Raw genomic sequence first — 26,663 nt, 5'->3', positions numbered from 1 at the left:
TTCTTAAAACAAGAGCAAACTGTAGAAGATAAACTTAAATCATTGACTCATAACATATGAAAAGAGACTTTGATAAAACAGAAACTAAAATGTAGGAAGCAGTGAAAAATTAAAATATCCAGAAGCCAAACTAATTTACACTTCTTCCTGTTTTACTCTGAGGCTGCCATTAGCCCTGATGCTAAGCTAGCAGTGACTAGAGGCTTGAAACAGCAGCATTAAAATTACAATGAGTTTCAAAACTTTGGTAAACTATTATTGATTATGTATCTGGGTTTGTCCAATACTTGGGATTTACGGTCCTCTGTGGCAATGACAATGGGAGTTAAAAACTTTTGAAAAGTTGTTTAGGCTATTTACTTTGGAGTCAAAATTGGTCCTGAAAAATGGGAAATTTGGTCTATTTCTGATCTCCTGATATAGTTAAAGTCAGATTCACATATTAGAGCTTTTAGCAATTAGCAATCCTGGATGAGGATTTGGTGAATTTACTGCATAGAAAAATCTATTTCTGAGTTCAATATTTGCAAAAACGTTTGTGGAAAATCAGTTTTGTTCTTATTTTGCGATGAAATACAAACATCCACAATCTTATGCTAGAAATCAACTACAAAATATAACAACTACTACTTTTTTTGCAGATGATTAAATGCAATAGTGACAGAGAAATCTAAAATGGGATCTTGGAGACCAAAAGTTTAGATTTAATGCTTGTGCAACTCAAACACTTTCCTTTAAAATGTGTGCAGAAATATGTTCCCTGAGGCTGCACAGACTTCAACTTCAACCCGCATTAATTGGAGAAAGACTGCATGCATAACTTCAGGCATTCGATATTTGTCGAAACTTGCCACGTCTTGTTGTACATGTTGAACTGGTAAGTCCTATTTTGCATTTCTGTAAAACTTAACGCGGTGCAGAGTTTTGGTACGCGTGGAGGCAACATTTGATTTGCACCACTCTTCACACAAACACCCTGAAGTTCAAATACCGGTCTATGTTAAGACATTCAGTCCGGTTTCATTTACGTAACACAAAGCGAGAGATTATGAAATGCATGGTTTTAATTTTAGTTGGGGCAGAGTTTAACACACAAGCTGCTAAAAAAATAAAATAAGGTTATAAACCTTTTCAGATCATAAACAATCCCTCAAACATTTTGAGCTCTAGAAAAACTAAACTTAATTATTTAAAGTTAAAGCAAAATAGCCCAAGAAATAGCTAAAGTGGGTGTTTAAAAAAAACAAAAACAAAAAACATCTCCATTTGACTGTCTGTAATCATGTTGAATCAGCTGCCAACAGCTTGTATTTTTGCTGCCTCGTTCCTCAAAGTGAATATTATGTTAATCCTGAATTTGGAGTCAAGTCGGAGTCCTGGATTTGTTTTTCTTACGTTGGAAAATTAGCTGTAAATTGTGGATGTTTCCTTAGTTTTCAGTGTGGGGCTAATGGCAGACTTCCAGTATAGTTCACCTCTCATTTTTGTCCATTTGGAGGCATATTGATGATGAATTGATGTGTTTTCCACTTCCTGATGTAATAAAATAAGAGCAAATTAAAACCCCTCAGAGAGAAAAATGTTTAAGATATTTTGTTTATTTCCTGTTCTTCCTTTGATTGGATGGGTTTGTTTTCAGTTGCTATTCCATTCAAGCCCAGGACTGTTAATACATTTATCTTTATTTTAATTAATTAAAATATTCATATAATATATGATACAAGTCTTGCCATGGTTTCTTAAAACCAAAGAAGCTGTTGCAATAGTAAACTTTAGGGAGCATTCCCTAAATGATCACTGTACAGATTTAAAAATCTTGCCAACATTCACGTATATAAAAGATTACAACTTTTTTATCTTTTGATAATCAGGGAATGATCCTTACAGGGGACCTATTATGCAAAATTCACAATTTGCACATTTTTGTACTTTAATTTGGGTTTCTACTTTTTTTTTTTTACCAATTGCTTAAAAAAACAAACACCCATCTGGTTTTTGGCAATAAATCAATTATTTTTGGTGTCTGGAAAACGAGTCATTACAGAATGTAATGTCACAAATCAGCAGGCATTGGCTGTTACCTAGCAACCTCAGCAAAGCACAGCCAGTTACCTAGCAACCACAGCTGAATTAAAGCATGTTTGGTCAGTTGGTTTTACCGCTGTATGTGCTGTACAATGGCTGCTGGAAGAGACAAGGGTTTTGTTGTTGACTTATCATTCAGAAACTACTTGCTGCATTCTTGTTTGTTGTACAGGGGGCTCTACTTCTGTTTTTCAAAGATGAACGGTTGCATAACTGTGCATCTGTTTGCAGCCACTCTCGTGTGTGAGAGTAAGTGTTGAGTTGGGGGCGGGGCCAGAAGCAGCTCCAATTTAAAGTGACAAGGGGCTAAAACAGCTCATTCTGGAAGGAGCTCTCAACAATTCTCACTGTTTAAGAGAGATTTTGTGCAAAAATGCATGTTTTGTATAGGCCATCACCTATCCTGATCTGTTCGTAGAAACATAATAGGCCACCTTAAAAGGTGGTTGCAGCATCCATATTGTTTGGTCCTATAACAATCTTGACTGGGACCAAAATACAATGGCAGAAAATAAAAGATGAATTTTTAATTTTTCTTGTTGAAACACCAGTTTTGGAAAAGTGAAAACCAGCAGCTACCAACTGAGACACCTTCTCGGTTTAATCTTCACTCACTTTTCATTCCATACTGATGAAATCAAACATTGAACCACAAAATGCAAGTAATGTGCAAATTGTAGCACCTTGAGAGTTTGAGTCTTCACCATCTAACCATGTTTGAGGAGGGCACGCAGACTGAAGAGGAAGTGGTAGAAGGGTTAACTTCCTGTCATTCTGCAAACTGAAATCGTCTCGGAAATGGTGTCAGCAGCCACCTGCAAACTCAATCTCTACTGCCTTTCTCACTTTCGGCACGCCTCTAGGGGAGGAGATGTTTGCAGTTGAAGAGAAGTACTAAACCATTAAAAATTTCTAATTTTCTTTTATAATACCAAAAACTCATTTTCTTTTATATTCTTCTCCTGGCATCACATTTTATTTTCCATAATGAAACCAGCTCAATTTTCCAACCCAGCTCACATGAGGAAAGGTTTACTCTGTCAGTCACTCAGCTCCGAAATGTTAATTTCCGAGGCCCGATGCCTTAACCAGACGACTCCCAGCCTGCGGAGAAGTGAAAAGAAGAGCGATTGCATTTGGACGGATTGTGAAAACATCTGCTGATGAAGGGAAAAGCGGACCTGATCCTTGAGACACTTCCTCCTTAGATAAGGGCGAACTTGAGTCACATATTCACCAGCAGAAGTGTCAAAAAGCAAACTAATGGAAACACTGCAAAAACCCAAAACCACATATTTTTGTTTAGTTTCTAGTGCAAATAAGACAAAACTAACATACAGCAAGAGTTTATTTTGAGTAAATAATTCCTTATTATTGATGAAAAACATCTGGTTTCATTTGCAGATTATTTACCTTGTAACATGGTAAAATATATTGTTATAAATAATCTGCCAATGAAACTAGTAGTTTTTCCATCAATATTAAGGAATTATTCACTTAAAATAAGCTCATATCTAGCTGAAAAGTTACTTTCAGTTAGTTTTGTCTTACTTCAACTGTACTGAGATATTTGAACTTAAACTAGACTAAAATTATTTGGTAAAATTTTGTATTTTTGCAGTGCTGACTCTATCTCAAAGTTCTTCAGGATTTCTTGGTGTTTCCTAGTTTTCTATTACTGAGAAAACGACAAACTCTGGTCCACCCAAAAACCTCGGTCTCGGTTCGGTTGAAGTGAGCTCTGATCCGGTTTGAATGCTTATGTGAACACCAAGCGGACTGGAGACCGCTCCAAAAGCAGGAAGTGGACTAAAGCGCAGGGCATTCTGGGTAAATACAACCAAAACAAGCGCATGATGCTAACACTAGCTGTAGAAATGACTTGAGGTCAAATAACCATTATAATCTGATGCCATTTCATTTTTGTTTACATTTCTAGAAGAAGGAAGTTGCTCTCAGTGTCTTCTTCAGACGTCTTGTAGTTTCCTTTAGTGGTTATTAGTACAGCGCCCCCACAGGCGAGGAGGGGAACAGGTTTTTTAAAAGGTTTGGTTCGTTTGAAACAGTGAAATGTAACAAATGCTGTAATTTTGGTCCCAAATCAAACAGAGTCTACTGGACTATCAGGCGTGAAAACACACTAAGTTGGTGACCACGTCCTGTATTGTTGAAACAGCCATTGAAGAAAACATGACTTCTGTATACAACTCAGGAAATGTTGCTTCATTTCTCTGTAGGTCAAAATATTATTACACAATTGTTGTAACTAAGGATTTCTGCTGGATGTAAAAAGAAATGCTTTTAAATGCAATAATTGTAGTGTCTTAATTTTGTTCATTTTTCTGTGAGGAATGCACTGGCAGTTCAAGCTTAAACTTAAAGTTTCATCTGTGTCTTGGTTCATGGTTCCTCTAAAGTTTTCATTGAAGAAAAGTCTCAGAAAATATCTCAAATAATAACTGCTTAGAATCTCCTTGTTATATAATAGAGGCCCAGATAATGGGCCTTAAATAATTAAGCTAACTTAATAATTAAGCTATTAAGTTAGCTTAATTATTTTAACTTTTGTTAATGATTCTACATTCACATCCTAACCGTCCTAACAACGTCTTAATAATTATTAAATTCAACTTGCAGAAGCTTTGGTAAACTCCTAATCATGTCATGTTTAAAACTTAAAGCATTTCTGACCTTTTTAGCTGATTAATGCAACATTTTCTACACTTTAATTGTTTCCCTCCTCACCAATTGACTTTATACTCAAAATGTGACATTTTTCCAAATAACAAAACTCACATTTTAAAGAGTAAAATTTGAAGCACAGAGGAAATATAAAGTACAGTTACTTTAGTCAAATTTGACTTAAATACAACTAAAGTTACTGATCTAAAATGTTACTGAAATGGAGGTAAACATAATTAAAATGTTGCTTTAAGTAAAAGTTACCTCGTTACTCTGAATATCTGTGAGGTGTTATGTGTATTTTTAATTAGACTTAAATTTTCAAAATTTTATTTTTTTGTCAGTTTTATTGATATTTGTTAGCAGATATGATTTCAAATGCAACACTTTACTCAAAAAAAAACCCAAATAAAAGTTCAGGTACCTTAAAAAGCTTAAAAAAGGAAAAATTACAGACAAATTGTACTTAATTACAGCAATGTGAGTAAATTAAATTAAAGCTCTTGTGTTGTTACTTGAACCAGTAACGCTGAGCTAGCAACATGCATAAACAGCTGCTCCAGTCCACATATAGACTACTAAATATAAATTATTTGCACAGTATAAATGTATATTGCAGTTTCTTTCAAAAAACAGTGATTAATATGGTTAACAAAGTTGGACTGGGTTATTTTAAACTCGAGTTTACTTGTACAGCATCGGTTTTTACTTGTACAGCATCGGTTTTTACTTGTACAGCATCGGTTTTTACTTGTACAGCATCGGTTTTTACTTGTATAGCATCGGTTTTTACTTGTATAGCATCGGTTTTTACTTGTATAGCATCGGTTAAGTGGCTGTTTTGACCACGTAAGTTTCTCAGTTTAACTGAAAACGGCAGGCTGCCCTCTGAGGTGAGATGGAGAGAACAATGACAGTTTTCACTTCCTCTTCAACACGCAATGAAGCTCTTCATATTCCTGGCCTCATGATCAGATTTTAACGTACAATTAAAATGCAGAACTGAATACTTATTCTCTGCAGAACCATCCAACAAAACGTCAAACATGTTGCACCTTTTAACCCACGAAAGCGTTGAAATTCAAAAACAGACGCAGAAGTAACGGCCGCTTTTACTTGGATGTGGCATTTATATTTAGGAGACGCATCCACAGAGATTTAACGTAGAGAAATTAGAGTGAACGGCGTCGCCTGAGGGGATGAAAAGCTGTGACTCATAACCGACATGAAACAAAACATAATTTCTTATCTTCATTTCGTCGGCGTGTTTTTTTACAACACAAAATCCCGACTGAGTCACAGACGGAGTAACACAATGACTAAAACGGTCCCTGACGACACGAACAAGACGCCGCCTCAACCAAAAAGACCTTCACTTCGTCTTTCCAAAGTAGCTTCACATCCACATTTTAAAAGTTTCTCTTATATTAGCAGCAAACTGAAATTGTCAGGCGCTTAAAAAACAACCCGATGGTTTCATGTAGTTGTGTAAGAGCAGCAAGTTTCAGGCTACACCCAGGTAGAAATAAACTTACATCCCTTTTTATCACTTCAGCTTATGATGAATGGCTGCTTTACGCAAACAAAACCACCATATTTACCTTTATTATATTAAACGAACTCAATATTTTATCATTTTCCTGGAGAAAAAGTGGAAACTGTAATGTTTTCCATTTAAAAGCTGTTTTTTCTATTAAACATCCTTGTTTAGTAAAAGAAAAGGAGAAAATGATTCACATAAAGTGACTAACAGTCAGAATATTCCTGGTTTAAGTAAAGAGAAGAGCAGCTGCAGGTGTTTACCGTTACCTGCAGATACGACACTCAAATAATCAGAGATATAACTCACCTTTTCAGTTATAATAATCCTCAATTCACCAGTTTGTTTCAAAATAAAAGCCACCTGGACATCAGAGCCACCCTGAAATCTCGCTCAGCTAAGAAAGCAGCCTGAGATGACGGCCACATGCAGGCAGGTCTGGGTGTGCTGATGAGGCTTGCATCGGGACTCTGACTGTTTCTTCCTGCTTAATGCGGAAGTTCAGGTCCAGACCTGCCACTGCATTCCTGCTGAGAGATAAAAACTTTCACAATCCTGGACCGACCCGCCTCCCCCCAGTCACTCCTTATCGTCTCAACAAAACCGCCTCAGAAGCTCAGTTTGCTTCGGCGGAGGGAGGAGATGCAGAGAAGTGCTGGAGTAGATGATGGAAGCTTGTGAGAGAAGAAAACAAAGCTGAATCAGCCATCTTGGTTAATAATTCACCAGGCAGAAACTGATTTACAGCAGGTCAGGAGTGGCAGCGCTGAGCTGCCAACCATGTTATTACAGTTAACTAAAAGTCTCGAAATTACAGAAACTGAGAAAACATTGTGAGTGAGTGAGTGAGTGAGTGAGTGAGTGAGTGAGTGAGTGAGTGAGTGAGTGAGTGAGTGAGTGAGTTCACCTAATACATCTCTTATTTTTTAAATTACTGATTTTTGCAAAAATGTAGTGAGTAATTATGAAGTACACTGTAAAACTTGATAAGTTAGTTGATCTCAAACGATTTGAGGAAATTGATTTTTCTTCCCAAACAGTAATAACATTTTACCAGAGACTCTGTTTGCAAACTAACAGCCAATAAGAAACATCAACGTTTAGTGTTTTTATTCACTATTCAGTAATTATTACATTCATTTAGCATAAATGTTGCCTCAGATCATCTGGTTTTAGTTGGCCATGGCAAAAAAATGTATCATCTAATATGAATTTATTACCAGACAGTCCTATTTTTCATTACACTCCCCATTTGATCACAAGAAAATATGTAATTTTTTATATTGACCACATAAAATTTTATTTTATTCACACAGTTCTTATGTTTTTTGTCTTGTCAGAGCTTAAGAAATAACATTTCATTTCATTGACCGATTAATCACAATTAATCCGATTAATCGTTTCAACTCTACTAATAATTTCTTATTGTTACTGGATTTTATTTAAGGGTGATCATGTAAAAAAAGTGTTGCATACAAATAACCAAACTTTTCACATTCACTTTGCTGCAAAGATTTTAAAAACTATTTATTTTTCTAACAACCTTTATGTGCTACATTGAGTTGATCCATTGCATCGGTCTAAAACATAAGTGTTTTGTTTTTTTCTTTACTGGTTAATCGGGTCAGAACATCTTAACAGACCGTTGTGGTGAAACTGTGTCTGTTATCTTCAGGGGAACCAGAAAGATTCAAACCATCATGCTATGAATATCTTCTGTTATCTCTTCATGCAGACACTTGTGAGGATTTCATTTCTGTTTTTATTACTTTCAAGACATTTACACAAAGATGTTCACTACAGGACTAATTTTTCCCCATTGCTACCGTAAAAACTTGATTCTCTGAGTTATGTAACTATTTTAAGCTTGCTCAAGCTGTATTTTCCTCAGGTCTGATGAGGAAAGCAGACCGCCCCATTCTGTGGCGGAAAGCTGTCATCACAGGGTGAAGCTGAGCACCAACGGGGGAAAATGAATAACCTCAAATGGCTCCAAGAACCTTTCATGACAGGTGATAAATTAGACAAACACCCCGGGTGCAGGCGTTTGTCCTGACCGCACTCATTTCCTCGCTGAGGTTGACAAACAGATGGACACCAAAGGCATACGTCCAAAACGTGAAGGAGAGCATTTCCCAAATAAATCTACAGATTAATGGCTGTGGAGCTCAGCAGCAGGGACCGAGGCGATTTGTTTGTGTTGTTGAGTCTTTGTAACCTCATTTCTAGCAAACAGGGTGGTCCAACGGCGCTGGTTCTGATGGAGGTACTGTTAAATCTGCAAACCAGCAGTTTTCTAGCTCTTAGTTTAAAGGTCGCTCTTGTTAAGTCCTTCAGACTGAGTTTACTATTGCCTTCAAGTGAGTGTAGCCAGACTGATTGCTCTGAAAGAATGTGGTTGGTTGGTGTTTGGTCTATCAGCATTTGGGTCAAAGGTCATTTGGGTCGGTGAGGTGCAAAGCTGGTGAGGTACTGACTTAATCGTAATCAGATATACTGATGTAGACCACCTGCATGTTATTGTTTACATAAGGAAATTTCGCGCATGCGGACAAAGCTGGAGGGCAAAAAGACAACTCCTTTACATACCATGCATACCTGCGCTGCTGCCGTAGAATAATTCAGTTAACTCAATGAGCCTTGGAAATATAGGTATTATTATTTTGTGCTGTGCTCCACAGCAAAGGGAAAAACCGTTGAAGTGCAACTCAAAACCACGTCTCTCTCGCCATCTGCGTTGGCCAGACTACGCACAGACTCGTTGCCATAACAACTGACAACAACACCCCTAATAAAACGCTGAAATATTTTGCACACAAAGAGTAGAACATTCAGTCTGTTGCAGTAGTATTGTTGTGGGCTTGATGTTTATTTTTCGATTATTAATAAGCTGTGGTACGAAGAGAAATCTATAAATACGTCGCTGCACTCGACTGTATGGCTAGCTCCATGGCTAGCTCGCTGTTACTGTCTCTTACTCTGCAGTTGTGGAGTCACAATGTCTGGGATCGTGAGCGCCCCCAGCGACGAGGCAAGAGAACTGCCTGCCTCACCTTGAATCTGTTTTCTGCCGTTTAGGATCGCTTACGTTACACACACAGTTGGTGACAAAAAAAATCACCGTGTATTGTATACATAAGCTAAATTATGGAAAATCAGTTCATATATATAAAATGTTTTTTTAGCCATTTTTCTTGGCGGCGTACAGACAGAAGGAGCATGCTCTCAAAGAATGGCAGCCAGTGCAGTTAGCAGAGGTTGATCAATCCCAGGTGAGGCTTCGCTTGCTGCTGCCTCACCGGCTGCGCTTCCGAGCATTTGAATGGAAAAATGCGAAAATTAAATAATTTTGAAGAAAAAAATAATCAAAATTGTTTAAGCTAAATGAAAAATAAATACTTTGCAGTACAAACCACAGGGTGAAAATAGCAATATAAATTATTTTACCATTATATTTTCCCATGATGACAGGTGAGGCTCTGGCTCCTCTGACCGCACGTGACTGTTGTTTAGACACTGATTGGTTTAACGCTGATTTTTCTGACTTTGGTTTTCCTAACTCTAACTTTACACAAGTCTGAACCAGAAGTGATCTGCGCCATCTTAGAACAAAATGGCTGCTGTCTGGGTCGACCCGTATGAGACGGAGAAGGAAAACATGCCGGATGATGTGAACAAACTCCCTCTGATCTCGTATTACAACATTGTTAGCTACTTAGTTAATCGAGTAATAGTTGTACTGCACTTATATTGCTTATAAGTTATAGGAAGGAAGTGAAAGCTCGTTCTAAGCTCGTGGCTTGTTTATTGTTGTCATAGCAACTCCATAGCAACCGCCTGCCAAGATAGCTGTCGGTTACAAAGTTCACGAAAGTGTGACGTCGCATTAAAACTCTGTATTGTTCTGACCAGTTGAACAATTGTCAGCTATTAGTCTAAAACGAATTGGTCTGTTACTGTTTTGGTCGAGTCAAATCAAGTGAGAGTGTTTTACACCACAGAAACATAATACAGTAACCAATTATGAAACAAGCAATAAGCTTTTCATTTTGTCAAATGCCTTCCTCAGGAATAATCATCGTCAAATAGATTAATCAATGTTAAATTAAATCAAATGGGTTTGGTTTAAAGGAATTCAGTGTTTCAGCTGTTTTGCAGTTTCCTGGAGGTTTGTTCCAGATTTCTGGTGCATAGAAGCTGATGTTTGGAGAGATCTGGAAATTTGATACAAGAGCAACAACAGTGATTTCACTGAGAAATACTGAGTTGTAGGTTTTGCTCAGTTTCTTCTTTCTGCTGGGGCTGAACTGAGGAAGACGACTTTCAGGAAACTCTAAAACCGACCAAATTCATCTAATTTAGCGCTTTTACATCCAAACTTAAAGTTCTTGAAGTCGATTCAATGACATGTGCTTGTTTTTATAGCTTGACATTTTCTTTTACTGTGTAATTTTTTGTGTTGGAGTTTTTACCGCCTCTTGGCCAGGACTCCTTTGAAAACTAGGTTTTTAATCTCAATGGGTTTTTTCATCCTGGTAAAGTAAAAACAACAGGTCTTTGGGGTATTTAGGTGTTAAGACATTCAAATACAATAAACGATAATGTTGTTGTTTTGAGACCATTTTCAAGTGATGGTAAACTTTAAATTGTAATGAACATTTAACATTATAAATATTCTAAATAAATATTCAAATCAATAAAATTAATTTTGAAGTCTATGAACCAAATTGTCCTTCAAATAAATGTTTAGTTGAGTCCAAAGCACCAGACCGAAGACTTTTGTCATCCAGTTTTTTGGTATAAGGAGAGAAAATAGAGAAATGATCAATCATGCAAATGGAAATCATTGATCTCGTTTTAATTTATTATTAGATTAATTGAGTTATTGCTTAATGTGACAGGCCTACTGACCATTGCATGACCCTGCAAAAACTCTAATTAAGTACTTTGGAGCTTGTAGGGCTGCAACTGACGATTGTTTTAGTAACTGATTATTCTCACGGTTAATTGGATAAGAAAATTGTCATCTTCTGCAGATTTTTTATTCAAACACTTAAGTTTTTTTTTTCATCTTACATTCAAAATTTATTTTTGTACAATTTTGGTTTAATTACAGCTGTGGGTATGTTGTCCTTTCAAGAAATAGCTTTTTTTTTGTCTGTACTCCAGTTAACGATTAATCGATTAATAAACTAGTTGGTGGTTATTTCAGTAATCGATTAATAAACTAGTTGGTGGTTATTTCAGTAATCGATTAATCGATTAATAAACTAGTTGGTGGTTATTTCAGTAATCGATTAATAAACTAGTTGGTGGTTATTTCAGTAATCGATTAACTGTGATTCAGGACTTGACTTTTTGCCAGGTAACATTCTCAGCACTGCTGTCTCCTCTCATTTTGCTCTGTTTACTTTTAATTTTTTTACTTTTGTGACCTTTGAAGCTGCAGAAAGCTCCCATAACGTTGCGTTGTGTGTTGAGGCAGCTGCTGGATCCTCCCACTTACACTGACCTGGTGAACATAAACACCCAAACTGTGTTTACATAGAAAAGGTCAGGAGAGGTCAACCTTTTATTGGAGAAGTCCAAGGCAGAAGAATGTGAAACCCGTCCAACTGGTTTATTGGGTCGTCTCTAAGTGAGTTTATCTGAGTCGGCTGTCCAGAGGTGCTTAAATGTTGGTGTTGGGTTGCATCAAGATTAAAGGTCAGAGGAAGCACAGACAAATTAATACAAAAATGTACTTCCTTTTTGTTTGTTTTTTGTCTCATCTAAATGTTAGAACTGTCAACAAATCTTTTGAACTGCTGTGGAAGCATTTCGGTCCATTTTTCTTTGTGAAACAGTTTTGGTTCAGCCATACTGGAAGGTTTATGTTGTGTTTTGAATGGGTTATGCTACAAATCCCATTCAGATTTATACCCAGAGTTTGATTAGGCCACTCTGAAACCATTCATTTTGTATGAAAGACATTATGGTGCAGGATCTTTTTTCTGAAGAATCCGTTGTGCTGCCGTTACAGAGATCCACTGTCTGATCAGGATGAACACCATCAACAAACTTCCTCTTTAGCCTTGATTTTCCAAAAACTTTGTACCTTTACAACCTTCTTCAGACTGATGGATGTCAATAACTCTTCTCTTATCTTTGCATCAATTTCTTTGGATCTATAGACTTAAAGCTGCAGTATGTAACTTTTATGAAAAACTTGTTTTTTTTTACATATTTGTTAAAACTATCACTGTGTCTCAACAGTTTAATATCAGGCAGATAATCTGTGAAAAGATAAATCTCCTCTACCTAATTCTTGAGCTGCTATTGCCATCTGAAGAAACCGCTCCAGACTAAAAACAACCAATCAGACCGAGGTGGAGGGTCTTAGTGCTGTTAATCAACCTCTTGTACTCACTGCTAAATGTGCGAATGGCAGAAATGCAACTTACTGTTACAGGAAAACCGTTTAACTGTAATCTGTGGCTATGCTAAGTGTTCTCAGAAATTTTCTAGAAAGAACTCGGAAATACTTTCGGAAAGTTTCAAAAGTCAAAACTTTTCTACTTTTGAACTTCAGAAATTCCCACGTTTTTTTTCCCTACAAAATTTCTGAGTTTCTAATGGCCCATGTACTTGGTTGTAAGAAAGCCAGATGTTAATTTAAATTGAATTTAGTAGATTTTGTCGCGCCTGGCTGCCGGTGGCGTTAAGCTGGTTTTCATGCCTGTTTTGGCCTCAGCAGATGGATAATGAGGAGCGCTGGAGAGGATGAAGGGTTAAAATGTGGCCGGGGAAACCTGATGCTAATTAAATCTCCGGAATGCCACTCAGACGCTGAAGTGCAGGGTCTCAGAGTGGGTCATGTTCCGAGCCCGACCGAACCCTGGAGCTGAAAGCTGCATCATGGTTTTGTTTGGAATGGGGATTTAATCTGGAAAGCTGCAAATAACTGTTTTTTATTGCTAAATGCAAAATGTTCTTACTTTTTCTGGCGGTGCTGCTCTCCGTACACAGCGTTGCGCCCGCTGTGGGGGATTTCTGTCGGGGGTCGCACTGCTCTGGCGGGGAAACGGGTGATCCAAGACCGTGCACAGGAGCGCACTGTCCCGGGAGCATTTCATCCAGGCTCCCCCAGCAGTTCAACCCAGCGCCGCAGTGGAGAACCGGACACCCAGCGGCCACCCCGCACCATGCGCACCCGAGCCCACAGAGAGCGCCTCTGGAGACCCACCCGCACGGCGGTGGAGGCGGATGCTCCGACCCGGGCTGCACCCGGATCCGGCTCCAGCAGCCCCGGAATGAAACCAGAGACTGCCGGGGGATCGAGTGCCGGCTGCCACTGAAGATCCGGCCCAAAGTCCGGGGGGGTTCCTGCGTGGGAGAGGGATGCTCGGCCGCGGCGGAGGCGGACATGTCCTCGGTCTACCTGTCCGACAGAGCCGCGCAGTTTCTGGGAGACTATCCGGAGTTTGGACACGCAGCGTCGGAGCTCGGCGGGGCTCCGCTGGGAGTCCAGCTCACATGTGACATAAAGCCAGGTCTGTTTCAGTCACAACCCGGTTATTCAGATTAAAAAACTCAAAATCCACCCTTTTATCACCTTAGAAATAGTTTCTATACCTAAAGAGGTGTGGATGCTGTCAACTGACCAAAAGAGACAAACATTTTATATATATATATATAATTACACCAGATATTTATCATTTTAGAGCTAAATAATATGTTTGCAGTTCAAGGCTGGGCAGTTTAAAGGTCAGTTTAATCAAATGTGGTCTAAATAATCTTAAATGTTGCATTTTAAAAGCTCTGATGGATACAAATCTTGTTTTTCGCCAAAACTAGAGATTATAAAAGATTTGTACTTTCAAAAATCCAAGGGAAAAAAAACGAAATCTGATTAATTTTTTCATCTTTGGACTTTGATCCAAAGATGATCCAAAGATGGATCCAAAGATGGATCCATCCATCCATCCATCCATCCATCCATCCATCCATCCATCCATCCACCCATCCATCCATCCATCCATCCTTGCATTATTGTAATATTTCATATTTAGAACCAGACCTCATCATATAGTGAATTGTTATCTTCAGGTTTATGAGTTCACCGGCTCATTTATCCTCCAGACTGGATGTGATTTATTATCCGCACAGACGGCAAAGAACAATACCTTGGAAGTTTATAAAACCAAGACAGATTACTCCTAAACATCTGCTTTCATCTGGATAAACAGACTCTTCCTCCAGTTTATTCCTAAACCTATATTTACCTTTATATGGTGTTTGGTATACCATGGTTAACTTTCAGTAACACTTTGTCCTGTTATCAAATCATAAAAGTAACTTTTTGTTGGCCATTAAGAAAAGGGATAATGAGAGAGCAACAATAGCTGAGCTGGAAAAATACCTCAGAGTCAATTAGCTGGAAAATGTCGACTACTTTGATGTCTGATCATGTAGGAAGCTTTCAGTGCACTTTGATTGGCTGAGTGTGCATGAGCCAATGTTGTTGCACATGCAATGCATTTTTAAAATTATTAGACAAAACAGAAATTTTGAGATTAGTTGCTGACATTTTCTAGAAAAAACATTAACATTTCTGAGCTCCAAATGTCAGAAAATTCCCAAAATTGGAAAAAAAACAACAAAAAACGTGGACTTCTGAGACTTAGATTTCCTTTTTTTCTAGAAAATTTCTGAGGTTAGGCTCCAATTTTCAGATTTTTTTTTTTAGGAAAGTTTTGACTTTTCAAACTCAAAAATTTTTCTGTTTTTTCTAAAAAAAAAATTGCTGAAATTCATCTCAAAATTTCAGTTTATATATCAAATATTTGACTTTTCAAACAGAATTTTCTTTGTGGCTTTCATGACAATTTTAGACTTTTCAAACTCTGACATTTCCTTGTGTTTTCTAGAAAATGTTCACCTTTTCAGACTCAAAAAATTCCACTTGTTTTGTAGAAAATTTCTGAGACTGATCTGAAAATTCCTGAGTTTTTTTTGGTGGAAATTTACTCCTCTATTTGTCCCATCTCTAATGGCCCTGTTGTAAAAGGGGAGAACGAAGTCCCTTCAGAAGACGCCCTCATCCTGCACCTCCAGCTGGCCAAGGGGCAGGAGAAGCTGGTTGAAGCCCTCCGAGCCCAGCAGGTCGTAATCCGTGACCTGCAGCAGAAGCTCGTCGACCAGCAGGAGGCGCTGCTGTCGCAGCAGCGGGACGTCCTGCAGCAGCAGCGGCACATCTATGAGCAGATGGATGCGGTGAAAAACCAGTTCGGCCAGCTGCTGGAGACGGTCAAGCAGGTCTCCTTCCAGGGCCTGCAAGGGGAGCTGCAGAGCTACTTCGAGAGTCACTTGGCGGGACTGCAAAGCCAGGCCCGCAGCCATCTGCAAAAATCCTACGCTGTGCATAAAATGGACATTGACTCCAAAGTGATGGATGTTGTGGGAGAGACTCATTTCCCGCAGCCTCTGCGTGGCTGCCAATCGCCCTGCGGATCACAGGAGTTCTGCGATTTTCAGAGGGATCCACCGCAGTGTGAGAAATGCACCATGTGTCCGCCGGGCTTCTTCCTCATCGCGCAGTGCTCCCAAACTGCAGACAGAATGTGCCAGGTATGATTCATATTAGCCTGCAAAACTACTCCAAACACTTCAATCCAAGCCACATTTTGTCCTGTTGGAACAGCAAACTACACTGGCTGCATTTCCATTATAAATGTGTGCGAAATTTTGTCAATATTTCGCTAATGTCAGAAAAACAATTTTGCAATTGTGGCGTTTACATTAAATAAGAAACAAAATTAAAATCACACGTGAATAAGTTTGTTGATGTGATAAGTAATTAAAAAACATGCTTTGTGGTTTCCACCAGTAGTAACATCCAGATGTTGATCATGTGACTTGTGTGTTTCCATTGCAGTTTTGCAAAATAAACTAATTTTGATACAGCCGAAAAATAGTACGTTTTTTCCAAAATTAGACTGTTGTCCTAAACCGACAACATTATGCATTAAATCCACTGAATATCCTTGAAGCAGATACCAAAAATCAAATTTGCTTGACAAGAACAAACTGGTCCAAGGAAATACTTTAAAAGTATAATTGTATGGATTGCAGGACAGAGACGAATGTCTTGAATTGCCACAGATTTGCGGAGAGCGAGTGAAGTGTCTCAATACTCCTGGTCAGTTTATGACGTTTTTGTTTCATTTCATATTCTCCAACATATTTATAGCCTTGCCAGAGCTAATCTGAAGTCTCCTTTTGTGCAGGTGGTTTCAAGTGTTTGGGGGTTTTGGAGAGAGAAGCAGTGACGGGTCTTTGTGGTCATGAATACTTCTACAATCAGGAGCTCAAGGAGTGCCAAGCCTGCTCAGATTGCGATGGGGAGCCTTTGGTCGCTCCCTGTACAGCCGTCAGCGACGCAGTCTGCAGCCAGATTTCAGAGAACCGACTCTCCCAGATCTGGATGGCAAAGGTGACGCTACCTCCTGCAGGTACGTCTAGCACCCACATCTTTCCTGGTCTGCAGCTCAACATTCGAGGCAAAGAGAGCAGCAATCTTCTGTCCAACGAGGCTGGAAGAGTGACATTCCTCCAGCATGGTCTGTTGTGGCTGGATCATAACTTTGCTATAAAGCACAGCTGCAGGAACTTCCTCCAGGTCGGGATGAGACTCAACAGAAGCCAGGAGGAAGAAGGTCAGGACCTCAGCGGCGTTCGCATCGAGCAACCGGATGGGAAGTACTTCCAGGGGGTGAGCGTCAGTACTGGTGTGGAGGTTGAACCCAACCACATCTTCACTCTGCTGCTGAAGAGTCCCAACCAGCACTGCAATCAGAGCAAAGACCTTCACGTTTTTGATGTTCCCACCCCGTCTCTGAGTCTCCTCTGGTTGTCTCATGATACTGGTGCTGTTGCTATGATGGCCCAGATGTCCCTGCTAGCGCACTACCAAACCAGTTACCGCCCGACTTTCCGCATCACGACAGTGTCCGACCCCTACATGGTCAGCCTGACTCATGACAGCCGTGGGGTTCGCTTCACGGAGAGTGGAGTAGTGAAGTTTGTCATTCAGCAGGCGCTTTACTCCATGGGTCACACCTGCGTTCGCGAAGGTTTCTCCCTGATCGCCTACACCACCCGGAACACCACTGGACTGAAGACGATGCAAGCCTTCAAGACGGGTGTGAACTACAGGGATACTTCCATCACGCTCTCTGGCGCAGTGACGGTAGAGAGCAAAGACATCCTCACTTTTGAAGTTACGTCTCCGTCGCAGTGCAATATCCGCTACTTTGGTGACAGCACCGGGATCAGTATCTTGAGTCTGATCTGGATTCCCTCGGCTGTGTCGTCAGCCTTGACCGCCACAGTTTCACGGACCGGTCTTCCCTCCGGAGCTGTCAGGAATAAACCGCTGTTGTTTCAGCAGATCAGCCCGGATACGCCGCAGGTCCGTCTGGCTCGCTCCAGGGACTCAAATGCCAGGAGGAACTTCGTCTTTCATGAGAAGGGTACAGCAAACATCGCCCTCAACCTCAAACTGATCCACTCGTGTAATATAGTCAAACTGACTCTGCAGCGGGTCGGAGGTCAGCAGGCCGGTCCTGTGGCTCAGCAGGTGTCTGGATCAATGCCTGAAGGCAGCGAGTGGACTAGCATCGGGCTGAGAGCCTCTTTTCAGGTCCAGAATGGCACAACTGTTTACGTTACTCTGGACTGTATCAGAGGACGTGTAAACCAAATAACACAAGAGGGTGGCACAAATATTTCAATTCTCTGGGTTGCTCTGTGATCCAGGAGGGTGAATTTCTACCATTTCAGGAAATCTTTTTGTGAAAACTAAAATACTTTTTTGTGCTATGTAGTAGTGCTGGACGATATGGCTGAGAAACTTACAAGATAAGCATTTCATATCAGTCAATATCAATAATCATTGATTAGTTTTTTTGTTTTAAGTATCTGAACTGCTGCCAAACTGATGGCGTCACTTTATCAACAGTTTTTACACTGCACTGTTGTTTTTTATTTTTAAGCGGCGGAACTTTAAACTGCTTCTACACAAGTGACTCAGTAGGTTGTTGCTAGGTAACCACAGAGCGAGTGAGTTGCTAGGTAACCACAGAGTGAGTGAGTTGCTAGGTAACCACAGAGTGAGTGCTTAGTAGATTCCACTAACATAGCTTAGCTAGCTGGGAGATGTCTCCCACTCCCAGAACGCTATGCGGTTCTGGGTCGGACTTCAGTGAATATTCTACATATTGAATAGTCTATCAAACATATTATCTATTGATATTGATCACGTATCTTTAGCTATATTGTTGTTGATTTATTATCCACTATCACGTTTTATGAAAGTATGAATATTGACAGAATTTTTGCTTTAAATTAATGTTTTTTCACTTGTTCAAGCATTTATATTTTGGAAGTTTGTTCAAGTGCTGCTTTTTCCTGAAGTCCTTCAGCTGGTTGAAAAGTGACCAATTTAAAATCTGAGTACCTTCATATCTGTTAGACTGTGTGCATACAGTGGTGCTTGAATATATATGTCTGTATGTAGACAATCATTGATAGGCTTTATTTTATAATAATGTATTGATAATACAATTTTTATATATTTTTTATTGCAGAACATTTAATCTATCTTTTGTATGTGCGACTTCAAGGATACGTTACACAAGGGCTTCAGTTCTACTCTTTAGTTGTTCATTCTAGTCAATATTAATGAAATCAGTGTTTCTATGCCACGCACCTTTATTTTCACAGAATAAGTTCTTGTCGCTGTTAAATTTTTGGTCACCTAAAGTGAATTGAAACAGCATTCTTACAGATTTCTTGTTTTTCTTCACCATCACTGTATTCATATTATGAAGAACTGCCTGGACTGCAATAGGATTTAGCTAATTATTTAAGTGCCATTCAATTAGGGTTTTGTATGCGTGTAACATGTTTTGTATCACTTGTTGTTTAATATTGACGTAAAATGTTGTAGATAGGTAAGTAAAGAGGTGGTAATGTGGCCTATTATTCCAAAACTGCTTCTAACTTCCTTTGGCTTTGGGCAGAAGTAACTTTTTGCTGTTGTTGAGATGAAAACATTTAATTTTAAAGCTTCTAAGTAGCTGGATAATATGGTCATTACAGTTTTTTTCTGCAGATATTTGCATATTTTTCTGTTGAACATAACTCCAAAGTACATGTGGGTACGTAATTCAGCTATTTGGGAAATTTTTTGTAGAGCATATCTAAAATATTCAAAAGAAAATGCAGCTTGGGAAGTACCTAGCTACTTGATATGCTATACAAAATTCTTATGTGACGTCACACTTTTAGGAACTCTGTAGCTGACAGCCATCTTGTAACTGTCGTTATAGTTGCTATGGTGTTGCTATGGCAACAATAAGCCACAGGCTAAGAACTAGCTCTCACCTTGTGCCTATTCTAATTTGGAGACAAAATAAGAACAACTATTACTCAGTTTTTTGCAGTACTTTACCCAACTCTGTGTAATACCATGACAATTATCAGTGATATTTACAGTAGTACATACTGCCGAAGTAGCAAAGTTAGCTTAGCTGATGTAACTTTTATCTGCTAGCTAAGACGGACATGTAGCCTACATGTACGTTAGTTACTACATGTACTCACTCTGCCAGCCACCAGAACCTTGTTATTCATAAAGCAGTTTAAACATCGATTGATGGATTTCAGGCCGTGAAGATCCTCCATGCTTTAGGCACTCTTCATGTTCGCTAAGTAGTGAACTGAATCGTAGTAGAAGATCGGAGACAGCTTGTCCACATCGTCTATATTTTTCCAACCCGACAGCCTCCATTTTGTCATTGGTCAAAAGTGTCTGGAAGCCATAGGTGATTGGCTGGCGCTTGCAGCCAATCAAGGAGTTGCATTAATTTTTTTCTGGGTGCTGATTGGCTGAACCTCCAAAGAGTGTAAATAAGGAAGACGGCGAATGTTAGCTTCCACTGTAGCTGGATATAAATGAAGATTTATTGTTGGACCTATAAAAACAGACAATTATAAGCAGTGACTGTCTAATGGCTAACTTTTTAACACTTCTTTTTTCTGATCAAAAATAAGTGGTTGAAGATTAACAGTTGGATGTTAAAACAGAACCTTCATGCTAAGTTTGGTTAGACTCTTATTTATCATCTTAAACTTTCTAAAAACTGAAACCATTCCTATGTTGCTGAGAGAAGTTTGTTGGCAAAGACTTTCAGTAAAGCAACAAAGGGTTTATGCAGTGTTTACAGGACTTTAATGTTACACATCACAATAAAAATGTAAAGTTTGTTGTCAAACATGCAGCTAGCTTCTGTATCAGGTATATTTATGCACATATAACATCATGTTTAATGCAACACATCTGTTATTATTTTGGAGAAAGAAAAGTTTCTCAGTAACAAGCTGTTCACACTTAATGTTCCTTATTGCTTCTCTGTGTGTTTTGTCCAAACTGTTAAAGACATAATGAAGTGTTGCAGAGACTTAGCAGCAGCTCTCACTTCAGCGTTCTCATTTCTGTTTTAAATGAGTTTTTATTCAACACCAAATTATATGTGCTATTTTGCCAGAAACCCAATTCCACTTATACCTGTAAAATAGTTTTCCTGCTGGATTTAGTCTATGTACATTTATGAGATGAAACACCTTTATAGTAAATCCAAAACATATGGAGGATATGCTTTACAAGATTATTTGTGAAGTAGGTTACTTTCTGGAATTGATGTGGTCCTTTTTCTGACCTTAGTATGAAGTTATTGGACACCTTGCAGGAAAGTAATCAGTAAATTTAGGGAAATATGAACTGGTACGTTCTAAAAACATTACAGGTTCTCTGAAAATACCAGGAAAATTGCTGAATAACTTAGGGAAAGTACCACATTACAAGTCACTTTATAACACAAACCGGTTTTTGGAAATGTCTCGTAAATTTTAGGAAAACATTTGGTAACATTAAGGAAAGTACCTGGTAAGTTTCAGGTAAGTAACTAAAAAGTTAAATTACAGCTTCAGGAAAGCAGTAAATTCTCAGAAAGTACCAAGTTATACTTCAACTCATAATCTAATATGTTTTTTAAAATATATCCATTAAAGTATTGGGAAGTACATCAGATAGCACCAAGTAAAATTCAGGAAAGTTTTATGTAATATATTATCTTATAGTACTGGCTGGTTTCTAAGCCGGTATATTTATTTAAAGTTCTAAGAAAGTACTTTGTCAATTCTGGGAAAGTATCCAATAAGTTTAAAGGTAACAATGTAATACCGAAAGATTTCCACAAATTGATGGTAAATTTTGGAAAAGTACCTGCAAATTTTAGGTAAGTAACAGGCAAGTTGTAGGAAAGTATTTGGTAAATTCTGAGAAAGTATCTCAACTTATATTCTAGCCTGGTTTTTGAAAATAGTAAAAAAAAAAAAAAAAAATCAGGAAAGTTCACTGTAACATGCATGTTAAATTTTGAGGCAGTAACCTGTAACTTTGAATTTAAAATCCAAAGAAAGTATCTAATGACTGAGTTTTCTCATTATGCATCATCTCATAATACAAGCTGCGTTTCCATTGATTATTTAATTGCGGAAATTGGAATTACGGAAATAAATTAACTGAATGGAAAAACTTTTCTGATAAAGTTTTTGTGCTTAGTTGAGGGAGTCTTTCAGCCATATTGAAATTGGTTTATTTCACAAAACTGCAATAAAAGCTTTTTTTGCATCACAAGTCACGTGATCATTAACGGGAAGCTACTACTGGTAGAAACGACAAAGACGACAACAGGAAGTAGCTGGAGGATGATATTTTTTAATGACTTATCCTGTGAATAAACTTATTCACATCTGATTTTAGTTGTTTCTTATTTAATGGAAACACTGCAACTGTAAAGTTTCATTTTTCGCCTTTAGCGGAATATCGACAAAGTTTTGCTTACATTTGTAATAGAAATACAGCTGCATCCCAGTTTCTAAAAATGCCCAATACATTCCAGTAAAGTACTTGGTCAGTTAAAGGAAAGTTTCGAGAAATTATCTTGTAAATTCCTTAACATTCCTCTCTAATTTCTGGGGAAGTATGAGCAACATTATGTAGCAAGAACAACATTATTATTATTATTATTTTTAGGGGATCAAAATTGCAAAGTTGAAGGTTCAATCTTAAACATACTGAACCGATTTGCTTTAATTAGCAGCGAAAGTGCCAGAGTTACTCACAAATCACCTTGAAAATCATACTCTGTAATTTACACGGACTCGCTGATAACCGGGTCTAATTATTCTCCCATCTGTTCGCTGCAGGAAAGCTGCTTTTGGACTGTAACATAACAAATATCCTCCAAGGCAACGAGAGCGAGCGAACAAAGAAATTAAGGTTCTGGTTTCTAGACACAAATGACTGTGTCTGTCGGCGGCTCGGATTGAAACCAGGTGTTCTGGGGGGAGGATCGCTCCAGATGTGGGGTTCTGTAGATCAAATGATGGCCTCAATGTTACAGGGAGATCAGAGAAAGAAGAGACCAAGGAAAGGGAGTGAGTGTGACTCTGAAACTTTACCCTACAGCCTGCAATTCACTGGGTATTCTGATTTAACTGCATATTATTTACATTATTTATATTTCAAGGGAGAGCGGTCAGGTTTTAATTCAGGATGTATTTTTATACAGTGCAGAAAAAAACTCTAGTGATGGTTTCTCTGCAAAAATGACTGAACTATTAACAGAGAGGGTTTGCTAAGAGGGACAGTTATGATTATTTTATCTGCTGTGATTTAATTTAATTTGATTACACTGCAAAATAGTCTATAAACTAGACTATTTTTAGTCTAGTTTATAGTGCAAATATCTTAGTACACTTCGAATAACACTAAACTAACTAACAAGTAACTTTTCAGCAAGATATACTCGCTTGTTTTAAGTCAATAATTACTTAATATTGATTAAAAAGTAATACTTCCATTGGCAGATTATTTCACTTTTAATAAGACATTTTACCAATGTTATAAATTAAATAGTTAAAATGGAATTAATACTTTTTAATCAATATTATGGATATTTTTAAATGTAAACAAGCTCCTATTTCTGTCGGAAAAGTTATTTATTAGTTTTGTTTTATTCCAAGTGTACTAAGGTTTTTGCACTAGAAATAGAAAAAAAAAAAAGCAAAAACGAAATATTACCGAGTATTTTTAGGTGAGTTTATAGTGCAAATATCTTAGTACACTTGAAAAAAGACAAAACAAACTTGCAAGTTTTCATCTAAATATATTGAAGTTCCAGTTCCACCAGCAGATTATTTTATTTAAATGAAAAATGTTTTGTATGGGAAATAATCCCTCAGAACCAGAACTGAAGGAAGTGATTATTTAAAACAAGCTCCTATTTCTTCCTGAAAAGTTACTTGCAAGTTAATTTGTCTTATTTAAAGCGTACTAAGAAATACTTGGTAGTTTTTGTGTTTTTGCTGTGAATGAACCAGATATGAAACCTGAATGGACTGCATATCTGGGAATTTCCTCCCAGACGATTTGAGGCAAAGCAACAAGGAATCCTTCACCGCCACATGTGTGTCTGCTGCGCATTTGTTGGCTTTCTCAGGGTTTTTTGTGTTTGGCGTTGACTCAGCCAATGGCATGCAAACACAGCAGGAACCTCAATGTTTCAGCAGCTAAAAGCACAACACATATCCTCCCAGTACGAGTGTCAGAAAATGTGCTTCAGGATCGTTTGTTCATTTTTTCCTGGAATAAAAAACAACAATATGGTGTCACTTTAACAAACACATCAGTCTGGGTGATTTGTGGGAATGGCGAACCCGACGGCGGCCCCAAAGTCGACTGAAAAAGGATGAAGCAGGAGGCGGGCTGGCTTTAATCAGAAGCGGATGTTTCTCTAAGAGCCAAAGTCTCTTTTGTCTGGAGGAAAAATGTTTAGAGCTTGTGGTGAGTTTAGATGCTGCAGCCTCCGCTGAGCGTCGCAGCACTGCAGGAAAACAAGAGTTTTACTGGCATGTTTCATAAAGAGGGTTTCTGTTCTTTCAATGGAAATGTTTATTAAATGAATTAGACTCAATATGTAAATGTATTTTAATGGAAACATTTGGATTAAACTTGGTTATCTGTCCATGTCGCCCCCTTCTGGTGAAGACGTGTAAAAACTGTTAATTTAGCTTAATCTAATCAAATCCAATATTAAATTAAATCAATACATAAATATAAATGTAACCTTATTTTATTACTTAATTTTATATATATATATATATATATGTATTCACAATCTTTGCGATCTTTGCTATTGTTTCTAATAAGTTTCCTGATCAATGCGACGTTCTGAGTATTGGGGTGAAATGAAGAGAAAATAAAAATAATTAATTATGAAAATAAATTCATAAAATTACAAGAATAAAATCATACTAGAATGAAGTCAAAATAGTATAAGAAAAAAATCATAATATCAAATAAAGTCATAATATTACAAGAAAAAAGTCTAAATAATATAAAAAAAATTGTAATAAAAAATAATAAAGTAATAAAATAAGTCAAAATATAAGAATTTTAAAAAATAATATGAGAATACAGTAAAAAAAATAAGAAAAATTTAATTATACAAGAATAAGACTTAAGATGAAAAAATTGCAATGATACAAGAATAAAGTTATATTACAAAATAAAGTCAAAATATTTAAAGTAAGATTACGAGAATAAAGTTGCAATAATATGAGAGTAAAGTCATAATATTATGACTATATTCTTGTACATTTTGACTTTATTCTCTAAATATTACGCTGTGGCTCTAATTCTCCTTCACAGTTCCTCGTTCTCCCTTCTTGACCTCAATCATTTCTGTCAAGGTCGATCTGAAACTCCCGAGCCACCGGCGCCAACCAGCTGAACATGAAAACAAACATCACATCTATATGTAGAACATTTAAACGTCTGCTGCTGAATAAATGCTGGAGCGAATCCCTGCAGTGTATTTTTAACTCCACCATGTCGACTCCACTGAGGTCTGGGAGGTTAATTGCTTTTCTCTGGCAGACGATTCTGGATCCGTCCAAAAAATGACTGAAGTTCAGCAGGGTGGGATGTGGATCCGTAACAAGGTGTCTGCAGGTTTGTCATTTCAGTGGTTCAGGACAACGTGAAAATCGTCAAAGGTCAAATAAATAAACACAAAATCCAGTTTTTAAATGCTGATCATCAGTAAGAAAGTTAAAAAAATCTACACTTAATGGCTCTGTGTGGAAAAAGTGAGAAAGACAATAAGTCGAGATCAGTCTGGAAAGTAATTTCTAAAGCTCTGGGATTATTAAGTATCTATAGAAAAAGTCACAAAAGATCCCACAACATCTGAAAAACTGCAGGTCTCACTTGCCTTGGTTGAGGTCAAAGGTCATCTCAGTTTTTCCAGAACACGCCTCTATGATTCCCCAGACTTTTAGAAAAACTTTCTGTGGACTTTAAAGCATGGCGGTGGCAGTGTGATGTTGTGGGGCTGCTGTACTGCAAAACATGCTGTGAAAAATTCAGATTTTCAGCATTTTGATTTATTAAATATCAGAATCTCAAGGACATCTTTTCTCTCCAAACCTGCTAAAATCCCTGAGCTGAAATGAATCTACAGCAGTGAAAGTATTTGGTAAAATGTACTGATCAAATTATCAATTAATATTTAAAATTACATCATGAGATGGACCGAAATATATAAAAATTTGGTATTTTAAGGACAAAAATGACAATAATTCACATAAGTAACAAAAAATAAAAATAAACATTTTCCAAATCAGTTTCTTCAAATAAAAAAATAAACTTATGAAACTTGAACAAATACTGCAGGTGTGTGTTTCTGTGTCTGGTGAATTTTTGGTTAAAACATGTTTGTTTTTCCATTCTGGGAAAATCCAGAAATAATAAAAATTCTCTAGTAAAAGTAAAAAGTACAGTGTAGTGAAATACTCCTAAATCTACATTTTTTCAGAAAAGTTACTTAAATAAATGCCATTAATACCAAACTCTGAGTATGAGGAAATAACCAGCAGATATTCACAAGTGTTGTCTTGTTATATTTATTTCTTCTTCTTTCCTTAGAATAACATGTAGTTCAGGACAAATGCATGTTTGAAAGCCAGTTTGGAGAGTACATATTTAGAGTTCACCTCCTCTTTGAGGACAACAGTACGGTTTCTATTCGTCCTCACGAAACAACGAAAAGAAAAACGTTGAACCTAAACAAGAAAGCAGGGTCTGTTTCCATCTTTCTGGGTTAATCTACCGTTTGAGGCACAAAAACAGAGCAACATCAGGTCGCCGAGACACATTAAGAGGAAAGCGCGGAGATATACTGCT

At 37.8% G+C, this 26,663-nt stretch overlaps 2 protein-coding genes across 3 annotated transcripts in view; one reads left to right on the top strand and one right to left on the bottom strand.

Moving 5' to 3' along the window:
• apbb1ip (amyloid beta (A4) precursor protein-binding, family B, member 1 interacting protein) overlaps window positions 1–9,839 on the bottom strand; it is a 28,099-nt gene extending 18,260 nt beyond the window's left edge. Inside the window, exons 1-2 of one of the 2 annotated variants that reach the window (XM_016673223.1) lie at window positions 9,755–9,839; window positions 6,617–6,981 (exon numbers count right to left, since the gene is read on the bottom strand). The gene's annotated coding sequence lies outside the window, so the exon portion shown is untranslated. Of the gene's footprint in view, window positions 1–6,616; window positions 7,054–9,754 lie in introns of those variants that run through there. The other variant, XM_007555756.2, reaches the window with a different exon arrangement.
• A 2,941-nt stretch (window positions 9,840–12,780) lies between these two features.
• On the top strand, window positions 12,781–20,629 carry nell3 (NELL (neural EGFL like) family member 3). Its single transcript, XM_007555755.2, has 4 exons — window positions 12,781–13,839; window positions 15,357–15,916; window positions 16,421–16,487; window positions 16,576–20,629. The coding sequence occupies exons 1-4, from the start codon at window positions 13,275–13,277 to the stop codon at window positions 18,099–18,101; spliced, it is 2,718 nt and encodes a 905-aa protein (XP_007555817.1). The 5' UTR covers window positions 12,781–13,274; the 3' UTR covers window positions 18,102–20,629.
• The last annotated feature ends 6,034 nt before the right edge of the window (window positions 20,630–26,663 follow it).

This window comes from Poecilia formosa, unplaced genomic scaffold, assembly GCF_000485575.1.
Source record: "Poecilia formosa unplaced genomic scaffold, Poecilia_formosa-5.1.2 Scaffold72, whole genome shotgun sequence".
Lineage (NCBI taxonomy): Eukaryota > Metazoa > Chordata > Actinopteri > Cyprinodontiformes > Poeciliidae > Poecilia > Poecilia formosa.
Note: the sequence above shows the minus strand (reverse complement) of the source record. Positions and strands in the feature narration are given on the sequence as shown.